This window comes from Sus scrofa, chromosome 1, assembly GCF_000003025.6.
Source record: "Sus scrofa isolate TJ Tabasco breed Duroc chromosome 1, Sscrofa11.1, whole genome shotgun sequence".
NCBI classification, from domain to species: Eukaryota; Metazoa; Chordata; class Mammalia; order Artiodactyla; family Suidae; genus Sus; species Sus scrofa.
Window position 1 is genome coordinate 190,734,048 of NC_010443.5, and position 27,021 is coordinate 190,761,068.

At 44.6% G+C, this 27,021-nt stretch overlaps 1 protein-coding gene across 2 annotated transcripts in view; it reads left to right on the plus strand.

The window, feature by feature from the left end:
• The window catches only part of SYT16 (synaptotagmin 16), a 323,819-nt gene continuing 298,647 nt past the window's right edge, over positions 1,850-27,021 (plus strand). The window contains exon 1 of one of the 2 annotated variants that reach the window (XM_021062549.1): positions 1,850-1,946. In XM_021062549.1, the coding sequence (XP_020918208.1) occupies positions 1,934-1,946 (13 nt within the window). In that variant the 5' untranslated portion in view covers positions 1,850-1,933. The remainder of the gene's footprint in view (positions 1,947-27,021) is intronic. The other variant, XM_021062553.1, reaches the window with a different exon arrangement.

Genomic DNA, 27,021 nt, shown 5'->3' on the forward strand with positions numbered 1-27,021 from the left:
TGTACTTATTACTTAACCCCTTGTCATCTGACATCTGGCTCCAGGTTAATAAACATGCTTTCAAACTGATCAGTCCTTCAGAAAATGATTATTAAACCTGTACTTTATGATTTTTCCTTTCTGAATGAGACAAGTAGGTTGAATTAATGAATAAAGAAGCTGGTGTTCCCTTTGTGGCTCAGTGGTTAATGAACCCGACTAGGATCTATGAGGATGTAGGTTCAATCCTATCCTTGCTCGGGTTAAGGATCAAGTGTTGCCGTGAGCTGTGGTGTAGGTCACAGATGTGGCTTGGATCTGGTGTTGCTGTGGCTGTGGCGTAGCCTGGCAGCTGTAACTCCGATTTGACCACTAGTCTGGGAACCTCCATATGCCGAAGGTGCAGCCCTAAAAAACAAAGCAAAAAAAAATTAAGCAACCTTACAAATGTTCTATCGACCTTTCAAATGAGTCCAGGCCCAAATCACCATCTTCCTCCTCAAACCAGCTTAAACTCCTGATTTGTGAACCTCCCACAGGGTCAAAACTCCGGGTTCACCTTGAATCCTCTTTTTACTACTGTTCTCCATCTAATCTATTTCCCTTTTTGCTTTCGAGCTGACCGCAGATGGATGGTATGAAAGTCAAATATGGTTAAGTAGAAGCATGCTTCAGAATCACCTGTGTGAAACACACAGAATCAAACACAACACAATGCTCCTCACCCCACTGCAGATATCCTGGCTCTGGATGTGGATGGAGGCCAAGCAGAATATCAGTGTCTCCCTCATCTGTACTCCACAGTGATCAGAGAGGATGTCTGGCCTGTCCCCTGCTTGCTTCCTGGTCTGCCTCTCCTTACTCCAGTGTCTTCTTAAGCCTAGCCCGGGGATGGGAGGATCCCTACTGATGGTGCTGAGGGTGCTTCCCCAAATGCATCAAACAGATATGTCTATAAGAAGGAAATCGCTGTCCTATGCTTTATGTTTGAGTTATTTGATTCTTTACATAATGGATATGGGGATCTCACATACCGAGAGTCCATCAGAAATAGGATCCTGGACTTCAAGACCATAAATACAACTCTCACGGGTGGTTTCAGCTCAGAGCCCTCCTGAATCAGGAAGGGCCTGTGAGGCGCGGAATTCATTCACTGGCTCACTCCTTTAGGCTCATCTGCTTACTCAAGAGTCCACTCACAGTCAGCTGTAAAGCTGGGTTTGGCTCCGTTGTCAATCAGTTACTCATGCCCCCGCATCCAGTTAGTTGGACATTTATTCAATCATTCATATATACCCATGGGCCTCTGTTATATAGCCATCCATCCTCACCTCAACAGATATTTACTGAGACCCTACTGTGTGTCAGACACTCGTTTCACATCGGAGACCAAACACCAGCGAGCACAAGACCGCTGGAAGCTACCAGGATGCTGTTGGGCAGTTTTCCCAGGAGTTCTCTTGGCGCCTGGAGATTAATGTCCTGCACCTGGCTGAGCGTCACCTCCCACTCTCAACTCTTCCTGCTTTGCTCCTTCCAGCGGCTGGGACCCACCGACTCTAGGTCCCAAACCGCAGGCACGAAGGTCGAAGCAGGGATGAGGACCCTGGAAAAGGTGAGACAAAAACAGGGACGTAGCACAGAAGAGAGTGGAAAAGGAGCGTGGCCAAGAGCGTTTTTCCCAGCGGCTGCATTCACGGTCTACGGGAGGGGCGGAGAGGAGAGGGTCAGCCGCGGGGCGCGGGGTCTTGGGCCGCTCTGCCCGCGGGGCTGGGCGCTCGCAGCGTGGGCAGGGCAGCTGGGCCAGTGGCGGCGGCGCTGCGGGGGCGCGCGGCGGGAGGGGCTGTGCGCGGCGCGGCCCCCGAGCGCGCGGGGCCTGGCGAGGAGCGCGCCGGCCCGGTTGGGCGCCGGTATCCCAGGCGCCGGCGGCAGCCCGGCAGCCCTCCGCCGGACCATGGCGACCGACAGTAAGTGCCCTCCGGCGGCGGAGGCCCGGAGCGGGAGGCCGCGGGACCCAGGTGCGGGAAGTTTTCCTCTTCCCGACGCCCGCCTTTGTGCCAGGCTTGCGGGAGCCGCGGCCCGGTGCCCACTAATCCCTCTGCCCATCACCTTGTGTTACCCGGCAGGACTGGGGAGGCGCAGGTGGCTCTGGCCGCCGGTCCGCGAGGGATGTGGCAGAAGGACGGCGGGCGCTGGGGTGGAGGGGACGCGCGATGCCTCGGGGCCTGCCATCGAAGCCCTTCGCGGGGTGGGGGGGTGTCCCCGGGTCCAGGGCCGGCCTTCAGGGAGTTAAGCCACCCAGGCACCGCGAGCTTTTCGCGCTGAGTTCAAGGTTCAACTCGGCTTCTGGGTTGGGTTTGCAAGCTCGACTTCTGGGCATAAAGGTGGCTTGACTACTGGGCCGCCCCGGGGCCCCTCCCGGGACATGTTCCCAGCGGCCAAGACAGTGGCTGGTCACCGTGGACGGTGACGAGATGAGTATGTGGACGGACGTGTCAGGTTAAAACTACTGAATGGACATGTTGGAAGGCGCCGGGTTGGCCTTCTTTTGGCATCTTGGCACCACTGCTTTCTTGGCTCAGTCCTTTGGGAAATGGAGTCACGTCTATGAAGGCTGGTTAAGTTACGTGTATGGGAAGCTGGATACGTGTTAATGGAACCTCAAAGGGAGGTAAGAGTAAAACCACTGGTCACACCTGCTGCACACCTACCTTGTAGGAGGTGTTATGTCTGAGCAGCACAGACCTGGCGCATGTGAGGGACTTGATGAGTGAGTGAATGGTATACTGGCTAGAGAGGCCCTTTAGTAGGCATTTTTGAGAGGTGAGAAGGGACAAAGATGGGGTCAAAATTTCTGCAGTAATTTATTATTCTTTTTCTCTTAAACTACCATCCCCGCAAAGAACCCAGCTTTGCTATAGTTCAGAGAGCTTGGGTTTTGTAGCCAAACACACCTGTATTTTCAATCTTTCAAATTCACTTCTGTGGGACCATGGCAGATGTCTTCAGTTGCTTTATCTTTAAAGTCAGGACAAGCTGTCACATCTCCTGCACTGGGATAAACACAGAGTTGGCTGTTATTGCAGGGCGGTTGCCCTTTCTCTTTGCCATCAGTTTATATGGATGAAGATACCAACATCCTCTCCCCCTTTTTCAATGAAAAATTTGAGAAGAGGTGTTTATAATAGATTTGGCTCATCTAGGCCAAGCCTCTCTTTTTCTCTGCTCATTTTTAAAAACTTTACCTCATGCTCTCTCTTTTTTTCTGTCGAGGAAAATAAATTATGGATTTCAGCTTTTATTAAAATAAGACTCAACAAAGAGGAAAATAATTATAATTGGCCTTATATTTCTTAAGAAAAACAAAGGCAAGGGGGGAGGGATAAATTAGGAGTTTGGGATTAACATATACACACAACTCTAAGACAGATAACAGCAAGGACCTACTATACAGCACAAGGAACTCCAGTCAATATTCTATAATAACCTATATGGGGAAAGAATCTGAAAAAGAATGAAAATAAATAGCTGAATCACTTCACTGTATGCCTGAAACCAACACAACATTGTAAAGCAACTATTCTCCAATAAAATTAAAAAAAAAAAGAAAAGAAAAACAAAGGCATAGGGGCTTGAAGTATCTATAGGCAATTTTTTTTTCATCTTACAAAAGCACTGGGACAGTGTTCCATTATTCATTTTCTTATATTTAAGATATGATACATTTGGTATCCGAGAGAAACAATTGGCCATGCTCTACCCAATTTATTTAGAAAAATGTTTCTTCTACATCCTTACATGGTATTTTCAGCTCTACTGAAAAATCAAACTTTAGCCCATTGGTTTTGTTTGTTTATGGAAAAAATTGTGGAGTTCCCTTCAGGGCCCAGAGGAAATGGATCCACCTAGGAACCATGAGATTGAGGGTTCTATCCCTGGCCTTGCTCAGTGGGTTAAGGATCTGGTGTTGCCTTGAGCTGTGGTGCAGGTCGCAGACGAGGCTCTCATCCTGCGTTGCTGTGGCACTGGCATAGGCTGACAGCTAAAGCTCCCATCATACCCCAAGCCTAGGAAACTCTGTGTGCCTCGGTTGCAGCCCTAAAAAAAAGGACAAAAAGACCAAAAAAAAAAAAAAAAAAAAAAAAAAGAAAAGAAAAAGAAAAAGAAAACGTTGTAATGAAATTCAACCAGCTCAAACTCTTCAACTGATTTTTAGGTGTTCCTAATTATGTTCATTTTCAACTGGCATGAGGCTGAAACTCTGAAAGGTTTCCAAAGCATAGAGGATAATTAGTTCATCTTTGTTCCTATGCAAAGTAATGTGAGAGGAGTTCCCTTGTGGTGCAGTGGGGTAAGGATCTGGCACTACACTGCAGCAGCTCAGGCTGCTGCTGTGGCGTGTGGGTTTGATCCCTGGCCTGGAAATTTCCACATGCCTTAGGCGTGGGCCGAAAAACCAAAAACCAAACAAACAAAAAAACCAAAATAGTGTGAGAGGCTTACTATGTGTCCCTACTAGGGAAATGAAAAATTCCCTGAAAATCTCTATTCCCGGGGTCTGTGATTCAGTAAATCTGGCTTGTAGCCTGAGAATTTATGTTTCTATCAAGCTCCAGGTGATGCTGAAGCCACCCTGCTCCCTGTCCTTCTCTTTAGGTATGGGAATGACAGGTGAGAGACAGTACATGCAGAGAATGACAGTCACTTCTTCAGTGCTGTCATTGCTTGGCAAGTACATGGCCTCACAAACATGTATCAAGCCCAGGCGGTGTTGCCTGAGGGCTATAGCTGACTGCTTTCTCTATTTTTATACCCCAAGAAATTTCCCCTTGAGACAAAAATTTGTTCTAAAGCTCAGCAAAACCTGAATCCTCTCCAGTCATTTCTGGAAAGAATCCAGAAGGACCTTCTTTATGAATGTGGTATGTAAATGTAGATAAAATACAGAGATTTTAAAAAATATTTGCCTGGCAACTTATAATGTTCACCAAAAAGAATATAACAAGTAGAAAGAAAATATCCTTCTGTGTGGACATCCTGCTGTTTGAGGCAGATACCAGAGGAAGAGTGGGGAATCTGAGCCTCACCTTGGTTTTCAGTGAGTTACAGTGAAGTGGCAAGGATCTCTGAGGTGTTTACATTCTGCTTGGGCTACTCATATTTTTACTTGGATAATTCAACTTTGTAAGATCTTTAAAAGGTTGAAGCAATTGGGAAAAAACCCAAAACCACCCTGTTGGCAGCCTGGTTATGATATCAAGTGGTAATTCTTAGTAGATATTTGACCCGTTGCTCGATTTTCTCATTAACAGGTATTCCAGGTGATTTCTTCCGTTTTTGTCATTTGCTGCATTATTAATACTTCTTATGAGTCTTTATTGTTGAAGTCACTGTAGCCTATTGATAAGCATAATTTCTGGAAGAGCCAGGCATATTTGGGCAGTGTTGGAAACAGGTAACTATGGTATGTCTTGTAAATCTTGGGCCATTATGGGTCTTTGGGACTGTTGTAGATGAATATTTGGCTTCATCACGGAAACATCTGGTCTCCATCTCGTTGCTCCTGGTGTACTGGTCGCTCTTATTTGATTTTGGCCGGATCCATCCACAGACTGATTGCTGCTACCCCACAGGCCATGCCTCCCGATGCTCCCTGGTTAGCAGCCTGCAATTTCCTGCTTCCCCATCCTACTTATCCCATCAACAGTTTCCACTCTGTGCTTAATCCTGGAGGAGAGAAGGGAGCGAGAACAGGGAAGGGAAAATCAACTTGAGGCCCTAAGAAGGTAAAGATTAGGAACCTCTGCCAAACAGTCACTCAAGATGTTGAGGACTTAGGATGTTTAGAATTTAAGAGAAAATTGATTTTTTTTTTTTTTTATCTTTTTAGGGCCACACCTGTGGCACATGGAGGTCCCAGGCTAGGGGTCCAATCAGAGCTGTAGCCACTGGCCTACACCACAGCCACAGCAACACAAGATACAAGCCACAGCAACACAAGATAGCAACCTACACCACAGTTCAGGGCAACTCTGGATCCTTAACCCACTGATTGAGGCCAGGGATCGAACCTAGGTGCTCACGGGTGCTGGTAAGATTCGTTTTCCCTGAGCCACAACAGGAACTCTGAACATCGCCTGACTTTAAGTTTTGAGTCCTTTTTCAGGACTCAAATTCTTCAGTAAAATTGTGTCTATTGTAATAATTATTAAAAAGCTTCCAAATGATGCCAACTAAAAATATAGACAAAGAGAGTTAGAAAATGACTACTACATCATAGTAGCACCTGATTCATATAGGAATCATCATGGATGCTAAACTGTTGTGTGAAAACTTGAAGGCCAGGATATTTACATTCTTGGAGAATTTCCCCATAGATTACTTACTAATGCAAAGGAGAAATGGTAATTTTACAGTGGCTTCACTATCTTAACCAAACCATCAAGGTTAACATAACTAGTAATGGGGCAAACTGGTATCCTGTGTTTTCTGATTTGAAGCACCGAGGATACAGGGCCGCTTGTGACGCAAATGCATAACGTGGTTCTAATCAGGAGGAAATATCAGACAAACCCGAATTTGGAGACATTTCTCAAAAGTCAGTGTCATGAAGGATGCCCGAGGCACTGTTCCAGATTGAAGGAGACTAAAGAGACAAATAAATGCAATAGATGGTTTTGGATCAGACCCAAATCAGGGAAAAAAATGCTACAGAGGACAGTATGGGGATAATTGGTGAAATTTGAACGTGGATTATATGTTGGATAATAGCCTTGTATCAATTTAAAATCCCCTAAATAGGATGTTTTTATGCAGTTTAGAAGAGAATGTCTCCTCGGTGAAATTGGAGTCCTTAGAGGTAAGGAGACATGGTGTCTGCAACTAAATCTCAGATGGTTTAGGAGAAAAACGTTTGTGTATTTGTGTGCATGTGTGTGTAGATGTGTGTTATACAAGAAAGGAGATACAATGTGCCAAATCTTAACATTTGGTGAATCTAGGAGTTCTTTCTACTAATCTTGCAATTCTTCTATAAATTCGAAATGACAGCACTGGGATGCTGATCTGTAATTCTAGGCCCTGTGGTCTGCTGTCTGAAAGAAATAATATTGAAAGACTTTTTTTTTTTTTTTTTTTTTTTTTTTTTGGTTTTTTAGGGCCACACCCGTGGCATATGGAAGTTCCCAGGCTAGGGGTCCAATCGGAGCTACAGCTGTCAGCCTACACCACAGCCACAGCAACACAGGATCCAAGCTAAGTCTGCAATCCAAGCTGAGCTCATGGCAACACCTGATCCTTAACCCACTGAGCGAGGCCAGGGATCGAACCCTCAACCTCATGGTTCCCAGTCAGATTTGTTTCTGCTGCACCATGATGGGAACTCCTTGAAAGACTCTTAATTCTGGACTCTTAATTCCAGTTTGAGATGATAATGCTCAAAAACTTTTTGTTATGGAGAATTTCATGTACATATGAAAGAGGAGAGAGGAGTGTGATGAACCCCATGACTCAGGTAAACCAGCTTGAAAAATTGTCAGCATTTGGCCAATCTTACTGCATTTACCACCCTCCCCCAAACACACATTTTTTGAGGTGCTATTTTGAAAGCAATTCCAAGACATTATGTTATTTTAACCATTGATGTTCAGTGTGCCTCTGTGCATACTCTTCCCTCCCATAATCCCCATGCTTCTATTGCATTTAAGAAAAGTAGCAATTCTTCAATAAGAGATGACAGCATTGAGAAGTCGTTAGTGTTGCAGGATGGTAACCAGAGTTCTGAGAAACACACGGAGTTGCCATGTATGGGTTGTGCATTTGTTCTGAGTTTGAAAAGCTGAGGAAGCCTCGGTAATTATAAATGGTGTAGAAGAAAGAGTCTGAGAAGCTGCTTATTCTGGTTTTGTTTTCCTGACTCCTCCTCCTGTTTTTAAACCAAGAATTAAATTCCCGAAGAAAACATACAAGTGGATATGGAGACAGTATTCAGTACCTATTTTCTTGTTCACTGTTATCCCGATGGAACATTCTGAAAGTCAGACTAATCTCATACTACTTGAGTAGAATTCCATAAGCTGTAATTTTAGCTTGGTACCTTTGGTTTAGTAGGCCCAATGAAGCTTTTTGCTTGACTGAGCTTTCTCATGTTTCATAATAGAAATGGGCCAGATCTCTTGGGAGAAGTGAACCTCCTGAGTGTGGGTAGACTTGAATGACATTTGTTCTTTTAGGTCATTAGGATAACATTTAGGAATTAATTACTATTATTTAGCATTATGGATTGGTAAAAACATGCCCGTTATGCCATTTAACACTGATGATCTATATGTTAAAATGATAGTAAAACTGATTGGCAGCTCTTCCCAATAAATTAGGAAGGTATTTGTACACATATTGCCAGTGAAATCCTTATGTGCACCTGTTATCCTTCCATTGGGGGACTATGCCCCACTGATTCTAGGCAGTTTAAATTTGTGTGTAGATACCGTCCCTTTATGTTCAATTTTCTTATTGCCAAAGAATAATATTTTTGAGTATTTTAATTTTGGAAATGCACTAAGTCACATTTTGTAGTTTGACTTACAGTGGAGCAAAGGTTGAGACATATTATGATTTTATCTACCCTATGCAAAGACTTCCCTGGCTTCCATACGAGTGTATTTGCATACTATTTTAACCAGAATCTATTACCAATCAAAATTAGATTTTTCTTCTAATTTTTTTTTTGTTTTTTCTCCTTTTTAGATCTGCACCCGTGGCATATGGAGGTTCCCAGGCCAGGGGTATGATCGGAGCTATAGCTGCCAGCCTAGGCCAGTGCCACAGCAACTCGGGATCCGAGCTGCGTCTGCGACCTACACAACAGCTCACGGCATTGCCGGATCCTTAACCCACTGAGCAAGGGCAGGGATTGAACCTGCAACCTCATGGTTCCTAGTCAGATTCATTTCTGCTGCACCACGATGGGAACTCCAAAATTAGATTTTCAATTGATTTAGCTCAATAGAAATTACAACAGATTGATGAACTCAGTATGGGATAATGGAAGAAAGCACAGGCTGGATTTCAGAGATGCCCACATTTTGAGCTCTGGCCCTGCCTCTCACTGGATGAGTAACCTTGGGGAAGTTGTTGAACTTCCTGGAGGCTTTGTCTTATTCCACTCTGAGGGGTGGCAAGGATTAACTGAGATTGTGCACACAGTAGCCATTAAATAATTGTTTGTCTCCTTGAGCCCTATAGCCTCCTTCCCACAATACGTACCTTATGTTATAAGTACAATCTGACCTTCAGAAATGGGGTTCCCAGTCATTGATTGCATTTTTCCTTGTGAAGAATAAAAAATGAGGACCAGATTATCTGTTTAGAAACATAAGACTTCAGGGAAGAGACTCTAGGAGAAATTACCCAAAGGTGCAGATTTTAAATAGAAGTGTTAATCATGATGTGTTCTTCTCTGATGCTCATCTTTTGCACATGTGTGAGTGTGGCATGGGCTTGTGGTGCACGTGACCACACAAGGCATTTAACAACCTGGGAGCTTTCAGGGCTGGGCTCTTAGAGGGGCTCTGACAATTGCCTCTTTGAAGATGCAGGAGGATTCTGGGGATGCTCTCTACTCCTCGGCAATCAGTGGTCCCTCTGAGCTTTGTGGCTTGCTCCTCCTGTGGTTGTGACTGATGGGTGTAGCACTGTGGATGTTGCTCCAGGGTGTCCTCAGAGTTTGATACCTTCCTGGCTCTGAAGTCTGATAACAGCCTGTCTAATGATGATGAGAAGCCTGGGGAAATTGCTAGTAGTCCTATTATTGAACTTTAAAAAGGCTTAATCTTCTAGTAATGTCCCTGTATGATGACCTTATCTGCCCGCTGTCTCTAGCTGGCTCTGACCTTGGCTATCCGGGTTCTGAGAGTAGCCTTTCTCTGTTTCATGCTCCTGCCCTGGGAAATCCTTCCACCTGCCCATCTCCAAGGTCCAGATTTCTCTGCTTCCCAGCTCATGCTCCAATTTCATCTACCAATTAATGTTTTCCTTTGGTTTCACTATTCCTTTGTGTTTTGGCTGAGACACATTGGCTCTGTCAATGTCAGGTTTGCAGAGCCCTGAGAAGCTAGGTAGCCTTCAATCAGTCCTCCCCTCCCTCCCTCCTGGGAGGAGATGGACGTCAACCCTAGCCCCTACCAACCTTTCCTTAGGCTTTTTAGGTGCATGGCAGTGGTTTTCTCTAACAGGTCTATTTGCATAAAATCAACTGTTAGATTTCAGTGCTGATAATTACCATCATAATTATAGCTATGTATGTCATTTTTTTCTTTGTGCTCTCCCTGTGTTTGCTATCTGTTTCTGAGGAACAAATTACAACAAACTCAGTGGCTCAAAACAACACATAGTTTTCTTCTCACAGCTCTGTAGGTCAGGAATCCAGGCAGGGCTTCTGGAAGTCAGAAGTCTTCAAGGCTGCAGATAAGGTGTCAAGCACATGGGTTCTCATCTGAAGGAAGGGCTGAGGCTTAACTGGGGAAGGAGCCCCTTTCAAGCTCAGGTGGTGGGGCCAGACTCAGACCCTGACGAGACTCAGGCTTATGAGATGACTGACTGGCTCTTGCTGGGGGCCATTCTTAGTTCCTTAACACGTGAGCCTCCCCAGTATGACCAGTTCATCAAAGCTGGCAGTGCACAGAGCCTCCCAGCAAGACAGGTATTAAAATCTCTGCTGTGTTCTATTAGAATCAAATTATAGATTCTGTCTAAGCTCAAAAGGAAGGGATTAGGAGTTCCCATTGTGGCTCAGTGGGTTAAGAACCTGGTGTTGTCTCTCTGAGGATGTGGGTTTGATCCCTGGCCTCGCTCAGTGGGTCAGGGATATTGTGTTGCTGTGAGCTGTGGTGTAGGTCATAGACACGGCTCAGATCTGGTGTGGCTGTGGCATAGGCTGGCAGCTACAGCTCCATTTCGTTTGCTAGCCTGGGAATGTCCATATGCCCCAAGTGTGGCCCTAAAAAGCAAAAAAAAAAGATGAGGAGATTAAAGAAGGGTGTAAATACTTGGAGGTGGGGATGGTTGAGGACCGTCTGAGATTCTGCTGCTGTACTCCCTTGAAACTTTTGTATCTACATTGTCAACTGCATGTTTGTTTGGAATATCACATTCCTCTTTAAAATTTTAGATAATGTGGGGATGGCACAAATCTGAAATGATAATTGCCTTGCTCAGAAAAGAATTTGTATTCCTCCATCCCACCAGAGCCGATGTGCTGTAGGCAGGAGGGTGGTGGGAGGGGAGCAGAGAAGGGTAAGCTTTGGCCTTTGAGCTCTGACTGGGGAAGTTGAGTCTGAATGAGATGCTGCTGCAGGGAGCCTTGAATAAGCAGAAGGCTGCAGGCTTTGTGAATTCATTTTATGAAAGCTATTACAAATCTATAAAAATTGAAATACTCAAAGGGGGGTTAAAAATGAAAAGAAGTCTGGACAAAGCTGTGAAATTTGGGTTTAGAGTTGAAGAACACAGAGTGAGAAAAACAAGAGACACTGTTCTCTCACAGGGGCCAACGGATTTTATTAAGGCTTCCGCTAGTGTGTGAGGCATTTCATGAGAAGAGGTTATTTAAAGTTTAAGCCTTTACCTACTTGTATTGTATGCTCTTTCAAATGATTTTATACATTTCAAATCATTGTTTTTTTGACTTAGTAAGAGGGTGAAGGTTACCTGGAAACTGGACAGTGTCTGACTACCTGACAGCGTGGTTCTGTGTCATGACCAACTGCTGGTTGAGTTCTTGCTTTAAAATTATTGACTCATGGAGCTTAGAGAATGACACTTTTCTCAAGAGGTTTGCCTAATGGAAAGTATTGATTTGGATTCCATGTCTCTTTCTTGAAACTCAGAACACTTTGATTTTTGGTTGTTATGTTTCACCCGAAAGCTATTCTACAGTAAAAGAGCTGTAACCAGAGTCACTGGCTGCTTGTAATCAAGAACAAGACTATTCTGGTCTTTATAAATTGAATTAGAACCCCAAGCAAGCATTTCTGTTTTTATTTGATACAATCCATCTGTATAAAGGGAATATAAGGGAGAGTGAGATTATTTTCTTAAAAAGGTGTCTTGGAGTTCCTTACTGATGAACCATGGGGCTTGACCTGCCCCCATCCTTGCAGTGCCTGGTTGGAAGGGGATGTGGGCTGCCTCTGCTCAGCTAGTGTGGAACAACTGAGAAAGGCTCTCTCTAGCCAAAGGACCTGAAAGAGAATAGCCTAGAGGACAGAGCCTTTTTGAATATGTCTTTTGGAATATGCCTCGCCTACTCTAGGCAAACACCCTGAAAGTCCCCTTGGCCTTGGGGAGGAGGTGAAGGGAGGCGGTTCTTTCAGGGTGTTTGCCTAGAGTAGGCGAGGCATATTCCAAAAGACATATTCAAAAAGGCTCTGTCCTCTAGGCTATTCTCTTTCAGGTCCTTTGGCTAGAGAGAGCCTTTCTCACTTGGGAAGATAGGCCCCTCAGGTGCTATCTGACTGTGTCTGAGGGCATTTTTTTGGTCTCACGACGGGAAGGTTGTTACTGACACCTAGTGGGTAGAGGCCAGGGATGCTGCTAAATAGAAAACAGGCCCCTGACAACAGGCATTTCCTGGCCCCAAATGTCAATAGTCTGGGTTGAGAAACTCTGAGACACAGAGAGCAGTTTTTCTTGGAGCTTTATCTCTCTCTCTCTTTTTAGGGCAGCCCCCATAGCATATGGAGGTTCCCAGGCTGGGGGTCAAATCAGAGCTCTAGCTGCCAGACTGTGCCACAGCCGCAGCAACACCAGATCCAAGCTTCATTTGCGACCTACACTATAGCTCACAGCAATGCTGGATCCTTAACCCACTGAGCGAGGCCAGGGATTGAACCTACATCTTCATGTATGCTAGTCAGATTTGTTTCCTCTGAGCCACGATGGGGACTCCAGCTTTATCTCCTGTAAGCATCACTTCTATCTGCCCCCACTTTTTTTTTTTTTTTAGACCTTATTAGACTGACTTTTGTTGAAGTTTTTCTTTCTGTTTTGTATTGTTAACCACTCATTCAGTCATATTCTTTCTCTTTTCTTCCTCCCTTTCCCCATCTCTTAATTTCCTCAGATTGGTTTTCCACTTCAGCGGTTGTCTTAAACTTAGATCTAGTGTGCTGTCTAACCTAATGAGCATTTTTTCATTCCAGTGATAATAGTTTTCATTTGTAAAATTCTTATTTGGTTACTTAAAAAAATCTATTTTTTTCCTGTAATATCTTATTCCTGCATTATGGCTTCTAAGTTATTTAAAAACAAGATTCTTTTGTAGTCTATTGTCTGTGCTTCTTGGTGTGTCAATTTTGGCGCCTGCTGATTCACTCTCGTGGTGATTCGTTTCCTCATGTGGTCTGTGATATTTAATTTTGGTAGTTTATCTTTAGTGAGAGTTTCCTGTAAGCCCTGTGAAAGAGTTGCTAAGGATAAAGATTTTCCTGTTGTGTTTACTGGAGCCCTAGGGATTTCAGTGGTCTTGGATCACTTTTTATATTAGGAACACATCTGTGTTCTTAGGCATGGAGAAAAAAAAGTAGACCCCACACCTTGTGTGAGCTTAGAATTCCCATTTTTCGTGGGTGATTTTTTTTAAACTCAAGGTCTGGGGTACTCAGCAATATGTTGGCCCATTCTTTGGGCTAAGAAGCAGGCTCTGTATAGCCGTATTTTTTTTTTTTTCCTCAGAAGAGTGTTTCTCAAGGTGTCCTGGGCTGCTTTTTGGCAGGAAGTTCTGGATGGAGTTTCAGTGCCTGTTCTTCATCCTTGTGTGGGGTCATCATCCCCAATCTGAGACCAAAACCCCAGTGGATTGCTGAGGCTTTGGCTTTGCGTTTGTTTGATTTTTGAAACCTGGGGGATATTTGTTCTTTGGAGTGCATGTGTGGAATTAAGTCTAGCTTACTGGTTATGTTTAATCTGGAGCTTTCATGTGTCTGTGGTGGGAGGGATGCAGCCACTTCAGTTTTGTACACCACATGGCGGGGAGTCCTGAATCTCATTTGGTGTAGATAACCATGCATAAACCCATATTTCCAGTTATGGGCATATAAATACTACTTGGTGCCCTGCTTTTTTCTCTTTTGGAACTATTAAACCCATTGCTGTATTCCAGTTACCCATTATTTGAAAAAGGTGTATGATGTTGGCTGTATTAACATAGGAGGCCATGTAGCCCAGCCTCCCTGTAAAACTGAACATGTGTTTGGTCGTATCTTTCTGTTTTCAAAAAACTTGTTCTAGTTTCATTAAGGCCTTAAGGAAGCATGCCTTTTATAAATCCCAGTTTTTATCCCTGTTAAGCATGGGATAATACTGAGATTAAGAGAATTATTACCTTATTAGCTATGACAAAAGATTTTCAGTGAAGGAGGCAGCATGTTGATTTATATTCACGGATGTTAAAAATCAGTTAGTAGACTGGAACTTTGAATGGCACAAAATATAGTTAAGAGGCACTATATTAAGCTGTCTTTTCACTAAGTATTACATTGTGAACGTTGTCTCAGGGATGGTGAGTGTTTAATGTTTATTTTTGGTCAACCAGCTTTTCATGGACAAGTGAAAGAAAAATATTGCCATGGGAGTTCCTGTTGTGGGTCAGCGGGTTAAGAACCCAATATAGTCTCTGTGAGGATGCAAGTTCCATCCCTGGCCTTGCTCAGCAGGTTAAGGATCCAGCATTGCTGTGAACTGTTGTATAGGTTGCAGATGTGGCTTGGATCCCACGCTGCCGTGGCTGCAGCTCCCTTTCAGTCCCTAGCCTGGGAATCTCCATATGTTGCAGGTGTGGCTGTAAAAAGAAAAGAAAAAAAGGGAAAAATACTGCCATAAATTATCTTTTTATACTATCTTATGATTTACTTCTGCATGTGGAACTGCTGAGTCAAAGGATGTACTCATTTGATATTTTGATGTTGCCAAATTTCTCTTCAGGGAGATCGTGCCAATTTGTATGCTTGTCAGCAGTGCATCGATAACACAATGTAACAAAACTTTCCTACAAAACCCAGATGCAGATGGTAGATAACCTAACAAAGCTATTCTCCACCTGGCTCAGGGACATGTATCCTGTCTCTCTCAGTGTATCCTATGACCCAGCTTAGGGACACCTTCTTAGTGGGGTCTGAAACAGTGGTTTACAAGGTATGGTCACTGGAACAGCAGCACTGACATCACATCAAACTTGTTAAACATGTCAGTTATCAGACCTTCCCTCAGACCTCCCGAGTGATAAACCTGCAGAGCTCAGCGTTGTTGGAATCAGCCTTCCAGATTGTTCTGATATAGCCAAGTTTGAGAACAGCTGGGCAAGAAGCAGCTTGTCCTTGTGGAACTAGGAGATCAACTCAGGCTCTTTGCTCCCACGTCCTCCTTCATACAAATCACAGAAGTCGAATTCCTGGGGGCTGATTTATCACAGTCTCATCCAGCTCCTCCTTCCTGCTTCAAAGTGCCTCTTGCTTGCTGCAGTCTTACTGCTGGTGGATGCTCTGCTGTCTACGCTTCACTGACACAGAGGAGGAACCGAATCCATTTTCCTTAATGCACATAAACACATGCAGTTCATTCACTTGAAAGACGTTTGAATGTTGAAGATGGATGGATGGTTTGGGGTGATAGAAGTAACACAAGTGGCTTTGAATCTTGGATATGCCTACTCCAAAATACTTTAGCCATTCCTTTGAGTTCTCATTTTCCCCCTTTTCTTCCTCTGATTATCTTTTTTTCCCTGCAGAGTGATTTAGCAATTCCATGTGTTTCCCTGTCTTCTGTAATAACCAGAGGTTTGGTTTTTTTTTTTTTTTTTTTTTTTTTGGTCTTTTTACCATTTCTAGGGCTGCTTCTGTGGCATATGGAGGTTCCCAGGCTAGGGGTCTAATCGGAGCTGTAGCCACCAGCCTACGCCAGAGCCGCGTCTGCAACCTACACCACAGCTCACGGCAATGCCGGATCCTTAACCCACTGAGTGAGGCCAGGGATCGAACCCACAACCTCATAGTTCCTAGTCGGATTCGTCAACCACTGTGCCACGACGGGAACTCCATAACCAGGGTTTTTACTGCAGACAATAGAGCCCACTCAGCTACTCTAAGAGTAGTGGGCAGCTTACAAAACCAGGTGAGAGTGCTAGGGAACAAGCCTGTTTGTGCTCTCAGCCACAACTAACATGTATTCCATTTATTTATCTCTGTCCTCATTTCTTTCATTAGCATCTTCTAAGTTTCTTTGAGTAAGTTCCCTTGTAGCCTCAAATTAACATCCAGTTAGGTCTTTATTTTCTCTCATGAGCTCACAGCAATTTTCTGGCTGCATCTATGGATTTTCCAAACTTTCCTGCAGAACGGACACTAACTCACACTGATGGGAGTTGGGGAAGTGGTTTGAAGACTGTGGGCTCCCGTAACTGAAAGGCCAGTGTCCTGCCGCCGAGGCAGCTGAGCCTGCTTTGCTGAAATGTTTGCCACTCATTTAGCTTGTCTTTCCTTTCTTCCTCTTGGGAGGTTTGATCAGGGCCTCAGGATCGAGGGGGCTTCAAGTTAGACCTCTGTTGAATGGTAACTTTGTGTCAGCAGGCACGGCCAGATCTGGTCACAGGTACTGTTCCTGTGCCAGTGGGAGAGGCTGATCCTTAGACAGGGGGCTCAGGATTTGAAAGCTGCTCAGGCCTCATGAAGCCTTATGGAGGCCCACCCTCTATAAAACAGGGGTATTAATAATGTGAGGATAAATTCCTCAGAAGAGAAGTCCTCTAGGAACAGGCTTTCCAGCTGTCCTCTTTTAGTGTCTCCTGGCATTACAGAACTGTTCCATGCTGAGGATAGGCTTCTGCTGTACAGAGCCACTCTGCCACCTTGTGGCCATTCCTGAGAACTGCTCTTCTCCAGATGTCGGTGTCCTTCCTGGATCCCAGTATCTTGCAAAGCTGGAATTGGCCATCCTGAATTATGTCTGCCTTTGGCTCTGCGAACCAAGTATGATTTAAAGAGACATGTCACAGCATATGTTAAAAGAAGACTTTATAATACTTTTAAGCAGATAGATATGTGCAAGGAATGTCATTGCCTGCGAAATAGCAATAATGTGTGTTCAAAGTAAGAATGGGCCAGTGTTATGTCCCAAAGCTGTTTCAAGGATGCACTGAGGGATTCTGTAATTTTTATGGGCATTTGAATGAGCATTGTGTAGTAGGTATCAGTTTTAGATCACAACATTATGTCGCGTTCTTTTATTTCTAAATTACATTGAATCAGTGGCCCCTTGGAGGGAAAATCCAATCTCTGACATTACTGAAGTAACTTTGCCCATTCCAGGGGATTTTTTTTTTGTCTTTTTTAAGGGCTGTGCCTGTGGCATATGGAGGTTCCCAGGCTAGGGGTTGAATGGGATCTGTAGCCACTGGCCCACTCCACAGCCATAGCAATGCAGGATCTGAGCTGCATCCGAGACCTATGCCACAGCTCACTGGCAACACTGGGTCTTTAACCCACTGAAGAAGGCCAGGGGATACTAGTCGTGTCCATTAACCACTGATCCATGATGGGAACTCCTTTTCCAAGGCATCTTATAAGAATCCCAAGCTAATGCAGGGCCACAGCTTTTGGATGTCCACAGTTGGCTCTGTCATGATAGTTGTGCAGTTGGGTATGCTAAAGCCAAAGACATCGACAGAAGCTAGGCAGGCTGCTCCCAGCTGTTCATACCATTAGCCACTCTGGGAGACAATGCGTGTGTCCATCCACACATTGGCTTTCTGGGGTAACCCTCCCCCACCACCACCACCCACCCAGGCACAGTGGAAATAGGGCATGAGTTTCTGACAGAGTACAGTCCCTCGAATTCATTCCTTTCCCTTTGGCATCAACTCTCTTCTGCAAACCGCTGTCTGGATGGGAAATTTTGTGGTTACCTTGCAACTTCCATTCATGATCCAGCAGTGTACACAACCATTTTAGTCTCCTGTGACCCTGGCCGAGGAGTCCAGAACTCCCAGCAGACAGTTGTGGACCTTCTAGAGAGGGGGTGGAAAAGTGCCAATAGCAGTCACTGCAAAGAAAGCACAAATGGATACCACACTAAATCATCCAGCTCCGCTGTGTCTGGTGTAGGCAACAGGCCCAAGGCCACTGCAGGGCAAAATCATCTCTTCACTTGAGTCAACCCTCACTGCTGCAAAGATATTTGTTTATTGAGTTTCTGCCAGAGGCCAAGCACTTACTGGACTCCCGCAGTGTAAAGATGACCTCACAATCATTCCATAATGGAAATGGGTATGGAGCCTGGGAGAAGGGCAGGCTCAGAGCTGTGTGGGAGTGCTGGAGGATAAAAATGACAGTAGCTCCACTACTGGGAGAATTATGGCAGGAGGTGACATTTTAGCTGGGCCTGCAAAGCAGACAAAGGGAGTTGCTGTACCTCTGAGCAGTGGGGCTGCAGGAGCACAAGTGGGAGAGTGCAGGGGTGGTGGGGGATGGGCATGGGGGATTTATAGGGGGTGTGAGTACAGGTGAGCTGGACTGGAGCCTAATCCCAGAGCAGCTCATTGACTAAGAGAGATTCAATTTACCTTTTAGCCCAACACGTTGCAGTCCATCAACTATTGCATTCGATCCCCACAGGCTTACTTAGGGAGATGAGCCAGTCCCTCTGGGCTGACTGCACTTATGCCTTTTCCACTCCTGTTTGAGAAACTGTAATTAACCTGGGATGGAGCCCTGTGAAAGGTAATCAGGTAAGGAGTGGGGGGGAGACGGCGAGCCGGGCAGGGGAAGGGGAGATGAGTTAGCTGTTGTCTGACTAAGCCATGCAAGAGGTTTTCGGGGGCTGAGCCCAGCAGTGTGTGGTGAATACACAGATGTAATAGACAATTTGGAGATAGAATCCATGGCTTATGGATCTTAGATGTGGCAGGTAAAGGAGACAAAAAAGATTATAGGGTTTTCAAGGCTAGGCAGCTGGTTCAATGAAGCTCATTGTTGGAGTTTCCATTGTGGCTCAGAATAAGAACCTGACATAGTGTCCCTGAGGATGTGGGTTCAATCCCTGTCCCCTCCTTAGTGGGTTAAGGATCCGACATTGCTGTGAGCTGCAATGGTCACAGATGCATATGGGATTCTGCGGTGCTGTGGCTGTGGTCTAGATGGGCAGCTGCTCCAATTTGACCCCTAACCTGGGAACTTCCATATGCTGCAGGTGTGGCTATAAAAAAATTAAAAAATAAAAATAGCTCTCATTTTTTTTAAAAAAAAAAAGAGAAAAAAGCACATTTGGAGGCCAAGATAATTAGTTATTTGGGGACACATTTAAGGTACACTTGGAACTTCTGGAAGGGGAGGCAATGTAGGCTATTGTGTAGGCAATGTGTACCTGGAACTGGGGAAAGAGTTGGTATTGTAGATGGGAAGGCTCAGAGTGAATAAGATCATTGGTGAGAATGAATAGAGGAAGGAAAAGCAGAAAGTCCAGAGCTTGAGGGGGACAGCTGTGACAACAGTGGGTGACAAGCACATCCCAGATGAGGCCAGGAAAGGGGAGCCAGAGTCCAGAGCAGAGCTGGGGAGAAAATGTCACAGAGGTAAAGGCAGGCATTTGTCACATCATACAGGGCAGGGAGCCAGCAAAAAAATCTTCAAAGGGCCACAAATTTGACTTGGGAGGCAGTTTAGCTGATGGTGTGAAGGCCCCTGCAGCTGGGGCAGAGGAACTGGATGAAGGGAGGGGAAGAAGAGTGCAGGGACACAGGTTTGATCCCCGGCCCCGCACAGTGGCTTAAGGAGCAGGTGTTGCCACAGCTATAGCGTAAGTCACAACTGCAGCTCAGATCCGATCCCCGGCCTGGGAACTCCTCTGTGTGCTGCAGGGAGGCCAAAAAAGGGAAAAGAAAAAGCAACTTTTAGGAGAAGGTAAGGAGCTGATAAAGGCAGCTTAACATTCCTCTAAGAGATGTAAGAGGAGATGTGAATGCGTTTAAAGGCTTGGGGGAAGCGAATGGAAGGGGAACTGAGACAAACGAAGGATTATTAGTGGGCTGTCACCCACTGAGATGAGGAGGTGGGGTTAGGTTAACCCTGCAGTACTATCATTTGGCACAGTTTTGGGGACTAGGGGCCACATTGACTTGAGAATGTCCTGGAATGGGGTGGATCGTAGCCCGTGCAGCAAGTAGCCAGAGCTCTCCTCTGCCTCTCTGGCGATGGCGCTCAGGCCTCCCAGAAAAATCCAGGATCCTTTTGTAAGGACCCACCTGCAATCCAGGTTAAATCACAGGGAACCCACTCTTAGCAGTCGCTATGTCGGGATGCTTCCAGCCATATCCCAGGCTTGTTTCCATCCCAGGTGATGCTTGGCAGCTCCCCAGCTAGGAAAACGGAATGACTCAATCTTGCATCATTGCTCTCGAATTCAATAGCATGTCATAGACGTCATGGGGGCTTTCCCTGATTAGCAGTGTTCATATCAAAGTCTTATGGAATATCTGAGTCTGATTACTTGAAACGCTTTAATTTTAACTGATTATCTTTACAATGAAAAAAAAAAACACTTTTCCCCGAATTGTTCTAGGAAAAATTCAGTACCTAGATTGTAAGCATTTTTGAAGAAAGGGATTCTCTCCGGTTTATTCCCTTTGGTGTTCTATACATCAGATTTGATTGACAAAAATCTCTTGCTTTGGTTGTAATGAGAAGTGCCTCTTTCTTCAGTTCACCCTCGTACATGTTGGTGATAATTTGCAAAACTGACCTTCTCATTACTCTTATGGCCAACATTATGCTTTATTTTTGACTCCATGATACAGTTAAGGGGCTGAACTGGCTGTTGCTCTGAAGGATTATTTGATGACAGTTGCTCTGAGGATTATTTGAAACTATAAGACATCTTTTTACTTGACATAAAGTTAATTAGGGCTTTTTTTTTTTTTTTGAGTCACATTGACACCATACACACAGGGTTTTATTGCCTGTTGCATTACTGATGATTTAATGTGTAGAGCTTGACTTTTCATTGTTCTGTACTTGTCCCAAACAAACACAGTTTTAAAGACAGAAGAGGAGTTCCCACTTGGCGCAGCAGAAACGAATCCGACTAGGAACCATGAGGTTGTGGGTTTGATCCCTGGCCTCACTCAGTGGGTTAAGGATCTGACGTTGCCGTGAGCTGTGGTGTAGGTCACAGACGCAGCTCAGATCTGGTGTTGCTGCAGCTGTGGCTGTGGCAGCTGTAGCTCTGACTGGACCCCTAGCCTGGGAACCTCCATGTGCCGCTGGTATGGCCCTAGGGAGCAAAAAAAAAAAAAAAAAAAAACCCACAAAAAAACAGAAGAATTAATTGAACTCTTTTTGGACCCCCTGGCACAGGGCCTTTTAGAGGCTATCTCTGTTGTGATATTCAGGGTCCACTTTTAATCTGCAGTGGAAAGCCTGCATTTTGCAAATGAGGAAACTCAAGTATAGAGAACAACTGATTTATTTTGGAGTTTACCTAAGATTTATCAAACTGTTGCTTTTTCTTTTTTTTTCCCCAACGTGTTTTATAGCCATGCTCTTCTCAGCAAATACCACCTCATTGCCACCTTCCTTGTATATAGAAAGGACTTCAGAGCTAAATTCTGTCTGTCTCTGCGTAGGGATAATTCTAGCTAGCACCTCGCTTCTGAGGTTAGAGACTCTTTCTTAGATCTTCCTCTCATTGCACTTGCTTTTATCAGAAATGGAGGAGGTTAGGTTATTTGAAGAAGTGCCTGATTGAATAAATATTCTTCTCCTTCTGAAAGGACCTAGATAAATTTATTGATTCTTAGCTTGGTGTCCAGAAAGCTTTTCTCTTTTTATAATTCATTAACCGCCGATCACAAAATCCTTGAAGCCTTGAGGTCAAGAGGTGACCCAGGTAGGGGCCATGTTTGCACTGGCAGACTTTATTCAGTGCTGTCTGGATCCATGGTCATTTCCTAGGTAAAGCATCAAGCTAATCTTCCCATTGGTGGATTAATTGAACTATGATTTTGGAGGGAACTACAGATATGTGTCATCAGACAATTAGTAAGCAATTAAAAATATTCTGCAAAATCATTTGCCATAAGACTACAGTGGTGATTATGTTGTTATTATTATCAAGTAATACTTGTTAGTGTTTTTGGAATAGAATCCAGCAGATCCTGTGAATGGGGATCCAGTGCTTTTGCAATAAACCTGAGAGGTTTGAATACCTCTGAAACCAACACGGCTGGACCAGCCCCTCACAACTCACATATCAGATTAACACATGATTTTTATATCTTCCCATTCAAAGATTATCCCTAAAGTCCTCCAAGGATAGGAAAAGGAAGAGCCAGGAATGTGCCTGATATAGGTCAGAGTGGTGAGGAGGACAGTGTACCTGTGGAACAGGTGAGTGAGGGCAGAGCAGGAGGAAGTGAAGGGGGGCTGTGCCGGAGGGCCACGTGGCCTATCCTGAGAGCTGGTGTGATTTCCTCTGAGTGGGATTGGAAGCTGTGGAGGATTTTGATAACAGACACAATGTGATCTAACACACATTTTAAACTGTCTTAATGTGACTGCTTTTTTGAAAATTGATGAAAGATGGGTGAAGGGTAACACCAGTTAGGTAGAATGCAGGCCACAGGTGATGGTAGCTTCATTCAGGGGAAGTGGGAGAGCTAGTCAGAATTTGAAGACACACACACACACACCCCTCCTATGTGACATATACTCCTTTGAGACAGAACTGACAGGACTCACTAATTGACTGAACATGGGGTATGAGACAAAGAGAGAGACCTGGGATCAGCCAAAGGATTTTGGGCTGAACAACTGAAGGGGAGGACTCACAGTAATGCAGAGGGAAGGTGATGGAAGGAGCAGGTTTAGGCAGGGAGGGGTAGCAGAGGACAGGGATCTTGAAGCTGGTTTTGGAAACATCAAGTCTGAGATTCTCTCTGTCTCTCTCTCTCTTTTTTTTTTTTTTTTTTTTTTTTTTTTTTTTTTTTGTCTTTTTAGAGCCTTACCTGTGGCATGTGGAGGTTGTCAGGCCAGGGGTTGAATCAAGCTATAGCCGCCAGCCTACACCACAGCCACATCAACACCAGATCCAAGCAGTGTGTTCGACCTACACCACAGTTCACAGCAATGCCAGATCCTTAACCCACTGAGCGACACCGGGGATCAAACCTGCGTCCTCATGGATACTAGTCAGATTCGGTTCCACTGAGCCATGAAGGGAACTCTTTTTTTTTTTTTTTTTTTCAAGTCTGAGATTCTCATAAACATCCTAATGAGCACTGAGTTGGTCGTCAGATGCCTGAGTTTGGAGTCCAGGGAAAAGACCTGCTCTCCATACAGACACTTGAGAGTCAGCAGCGTTTGAGTGATACTTAAAGCTGTGATACTGGCTCATGTCCCCTGAGGAGTGAGCAGAGGTGAGGAAAAGAAGTGGCCAAGGACCCAGGGCTCAGGGAAGAGGCCTGGCACAAAATGAAAAGGAGCAGTTAGGTGAGAGACAAAACTGGGGAGTTCCATCCTAGGAACCAAGTGAGACTCTGTTGCAATGATCAGCCATGTCACATGTGGTTGAGAAGTTAGAGAAGGATTGCCCAAGGGTGAGTTCCTATAAAAGCAGAACTGTGGACAAGGTCTTTGGAACAGGTATTTATTTGGAGGTGATCCAAGGAATAGCAATAGAGGATGGGGCGGTGACTGTGGAGGAGTGCCAGGGCATGTGATTGAGGTGCTGCTCTAGGTTATAGGATTGGCTCCACTGAGACATCCAGAGCACCCCTAGGCTCGTCTGTACAAGTGATGAGAAGCTGGGACATCTATCCGGTCTGCCATTGGTTGAGGGTTTTCTGGGGAGTGTCAACTCCCCTTCACTTCCTTGCTTTGCAGGCTTTGCTGGGAGAGAAAAGCCTTGAGGCAGAAAAGCAGAGAGGTGAGGTGGGTACTTGTTGAGGAAGCTGTTAGTGAGCATGGGATTTTCTATTCCAGCTGTGGCTGAAGTCAGAGGTGGGCCCAGGGAGCGAGATGCTGACCAGCACACATGTCTGCTCCTAAGACCGATGGTTGCCTGTTGGACTTTACCAAGTGGATGTCTTTGACCTTGAGAAAGCACTTGAACAGAGTAGTGGGGCCAGTCTGATTGGTGTCGATTAAGGAGTAGGGACAGGGCCTGGAGAAAGCATAGTAGCACAAAAGGAGAGTGCAGCCGGGAACTGCAGGGAAGTGGGATCAAGAGAGGCTTAATTTTTTATGATGGGAGAAACAATAGCATTTTGACAGGTTGAGTGATTCAGTGGGGAGGGAAAACCTTTGATGTGAGAGACAAAATGTTCTTGAGTGGGTGGGACCCAGTGCATAAGCGGAGGGTTTGGCCTCAATGGGCATGTGCACGGCTCATCTGGAAACAGTTCATCTGTAGTAAAGAGAGAAGAAAAGAGTATGGAAAGGGTGGACACTTCTTTGTCTTCTTCATCTTCTTCTTCATCTTCCCAGTCATCTTCCTATTCTTCCTCTTCCTCATTTTCCTCTTCTCCTTCTCCTCCTCCTCCCTCTCTCCCTCCTCCTCCTTTTCCATATTCTTTTTTTTTTTTTTTTTTTTTTTTTTTGCTGCACCTGCAGCATATGGAAGTTCCTGGGAACGAACTTAGGGCCAGGGATCAAATCTGAGCTGTGGCCTGTGTCACAGCTACGGCAACACCAGATCCTTAAACTGCTGCACCCCAGCAGGAACTCCCAAGCCTGGACCCTCCTGCTGGTTTCCATTCCTTCCCTGAGAAGGAAGAAACAAGGTCATTACTGAGAGAGGGAGGAAAGGGCAGGGGTGCTGGTGGTTACAGGGGAGGAGAAAGTGTGGGAGGGTGGTCTGCGATTGCAGGACTGGGGTGGACCCATGAAACAAACACAGAAAGTGAGAGTCAGCATTTAGAAACCTCTGTAGTAGTTGGCATTGCTGTAATGCTACCATCATATTTGACGAGAGTATCAGTCTAGAATGGATTGGAAATAAGGACGTCTGGTTCTTCACAGCAGAGAGTTTGAGGGGCTGGGAGAAAATGGACCAGGGATAGAGCCTGATGGCCCCATGGCACTGAGGGTCCCCTGAGGCTTGTGGTCCTGAGGACAGTGTGAGGCCACTCAACTTGCCCACTGGTTTTCTCCATCCTGGTCTGGCTGTGGGGCAGAGTTGGGTTTTACGGAGTGTGGTTTTGCTAAGTGGGCCTGATGCAGTGAGAAGATGCAAGTGAGTTGAGGGAGTGTCCAGTGAGATGTGTGGTGACCCACCATGGCATTGGGAGCTTGGGGAAGAAGGCAGCAAATCAAGCAGAGAGTGAGAGGTACAGAGAAGTCAGTGGGCTTGGGGGATGTGAGTCAGGATGGGGAGACTGGGAGTTCTAAGAGGAGTGATTTTAGGAATATAGGAGCTGGTGATCAAAGAGCAAGATTCTTCTTCTTTTTAAAAAAAGTTTTATTGGGGTATAGTTGACTTACAATTTTTATGTTTCAGGATTTAAACTGAATCAGTTATACATATTCATAAATCCATTCCTTTTCAGATTCTTTTCCCATATACATTATTACACAGTGTTGAGTAGAGTTCCCTGTGCTATACAGTGGGTCCTTGTTACTTATCTCTTTTATATATAGTAGTGTGTATATGTCAACCCCAACCTCCTAATTTATGCCTCCTCCCCAGAATTTCCCCTTTGGTAATCATAAGTTTGTTTTTGAAATCTTTGAGTCTGTTTCTGTTTTGTAAGTTCTTTCATGTCTTTTTAAAAAATTTATTAGATTCTACATATTAGTGATCTTATGATAGTTGTCTTTCTATAATTGACTGACTTCACTTAGTATGATCATCTCTAGGTCCATCCATATTGCTGCAAATGGCATTATTTCATCCTTTTTGGTGGCAAAGTAATATTCTATTGCACATATGTATCACATCTTCTTTATTCCTTTGCTTTTTTAAAAATTAAAGTATAATTGACGTACAATGTTCTGTTAATTTCTGCTGTAGAGAAAAGTGACTCAGTCACACACACACACACACACACACACACACACACACACACACACACACACATTTCTTTTCCTCTTTAACCTTCCATCATGTTCTAACCCAAGAGACTGGATATAGTTCCCTGTGCTATACAGTAGGACCATATTGCTTATCCATTCTAAATGTCATAGTTTGCATCCTCTAACCCCAAATTCCCAGTCACAAACTCCCAGTCCATCCCATTCCCTCCCCCTTGGCAACAGCAAGTCTGTTCTCCATGTCTGTGAGTCTCTCTCCGTCTTGTAGACAGGTTCATATGCGTCATATTTTAGATTCCACATATAAATGATATCATATGGTATTTGTCTTTCTCCTTCTGACTTATTTCACTTCGTATGAGAGTCTCTATTTGCATCCATGTTGCTGCAAATGGTATTATTTTGTTCTTTTTATGGCTGAGTAGTATTCCATTGTGTATATGTACCTTATCTTCTTAATCCATTCATCTGTGGATGGACATTTAGATTGTTTCCATGTCTTGGCTATTGTGAATAGTGCTTCTATGAACATAGAGGTGCATGTATCTTTTTGAATTGTAGTTTTGTCTGGATTTATGATGAGGAGTAGAATTGCTGGATCATATGGTAGTTCTATATTTAGTTTTCTGAGGAACGTCCATACTGTTTTCCATAGTGGTTGTACCAGTTTACATTCTCACCAACAGTGTAAAAGGATGGGTTCCCTTTATTGCTGTATTCTTGTAGCTTTATTGACATAAATTTCCATGACATAAAATTAATTTTAAGTGCACAATTTTATAAGTTTTGACAAATGTACAAAGTTTTGTAACCACCACCACATTCATGATACAGAATGTTTCCTCACTCCCAGATTTTGCTTGTGCCGCTCAGCAGACATTTCTTTTCAAGCCCCTGGCAGTTGGTGATCTGTTTTCTATCACTACAGAATTTGCCTTTTATTAAAATTTCATGTCCATGGAATCCTATA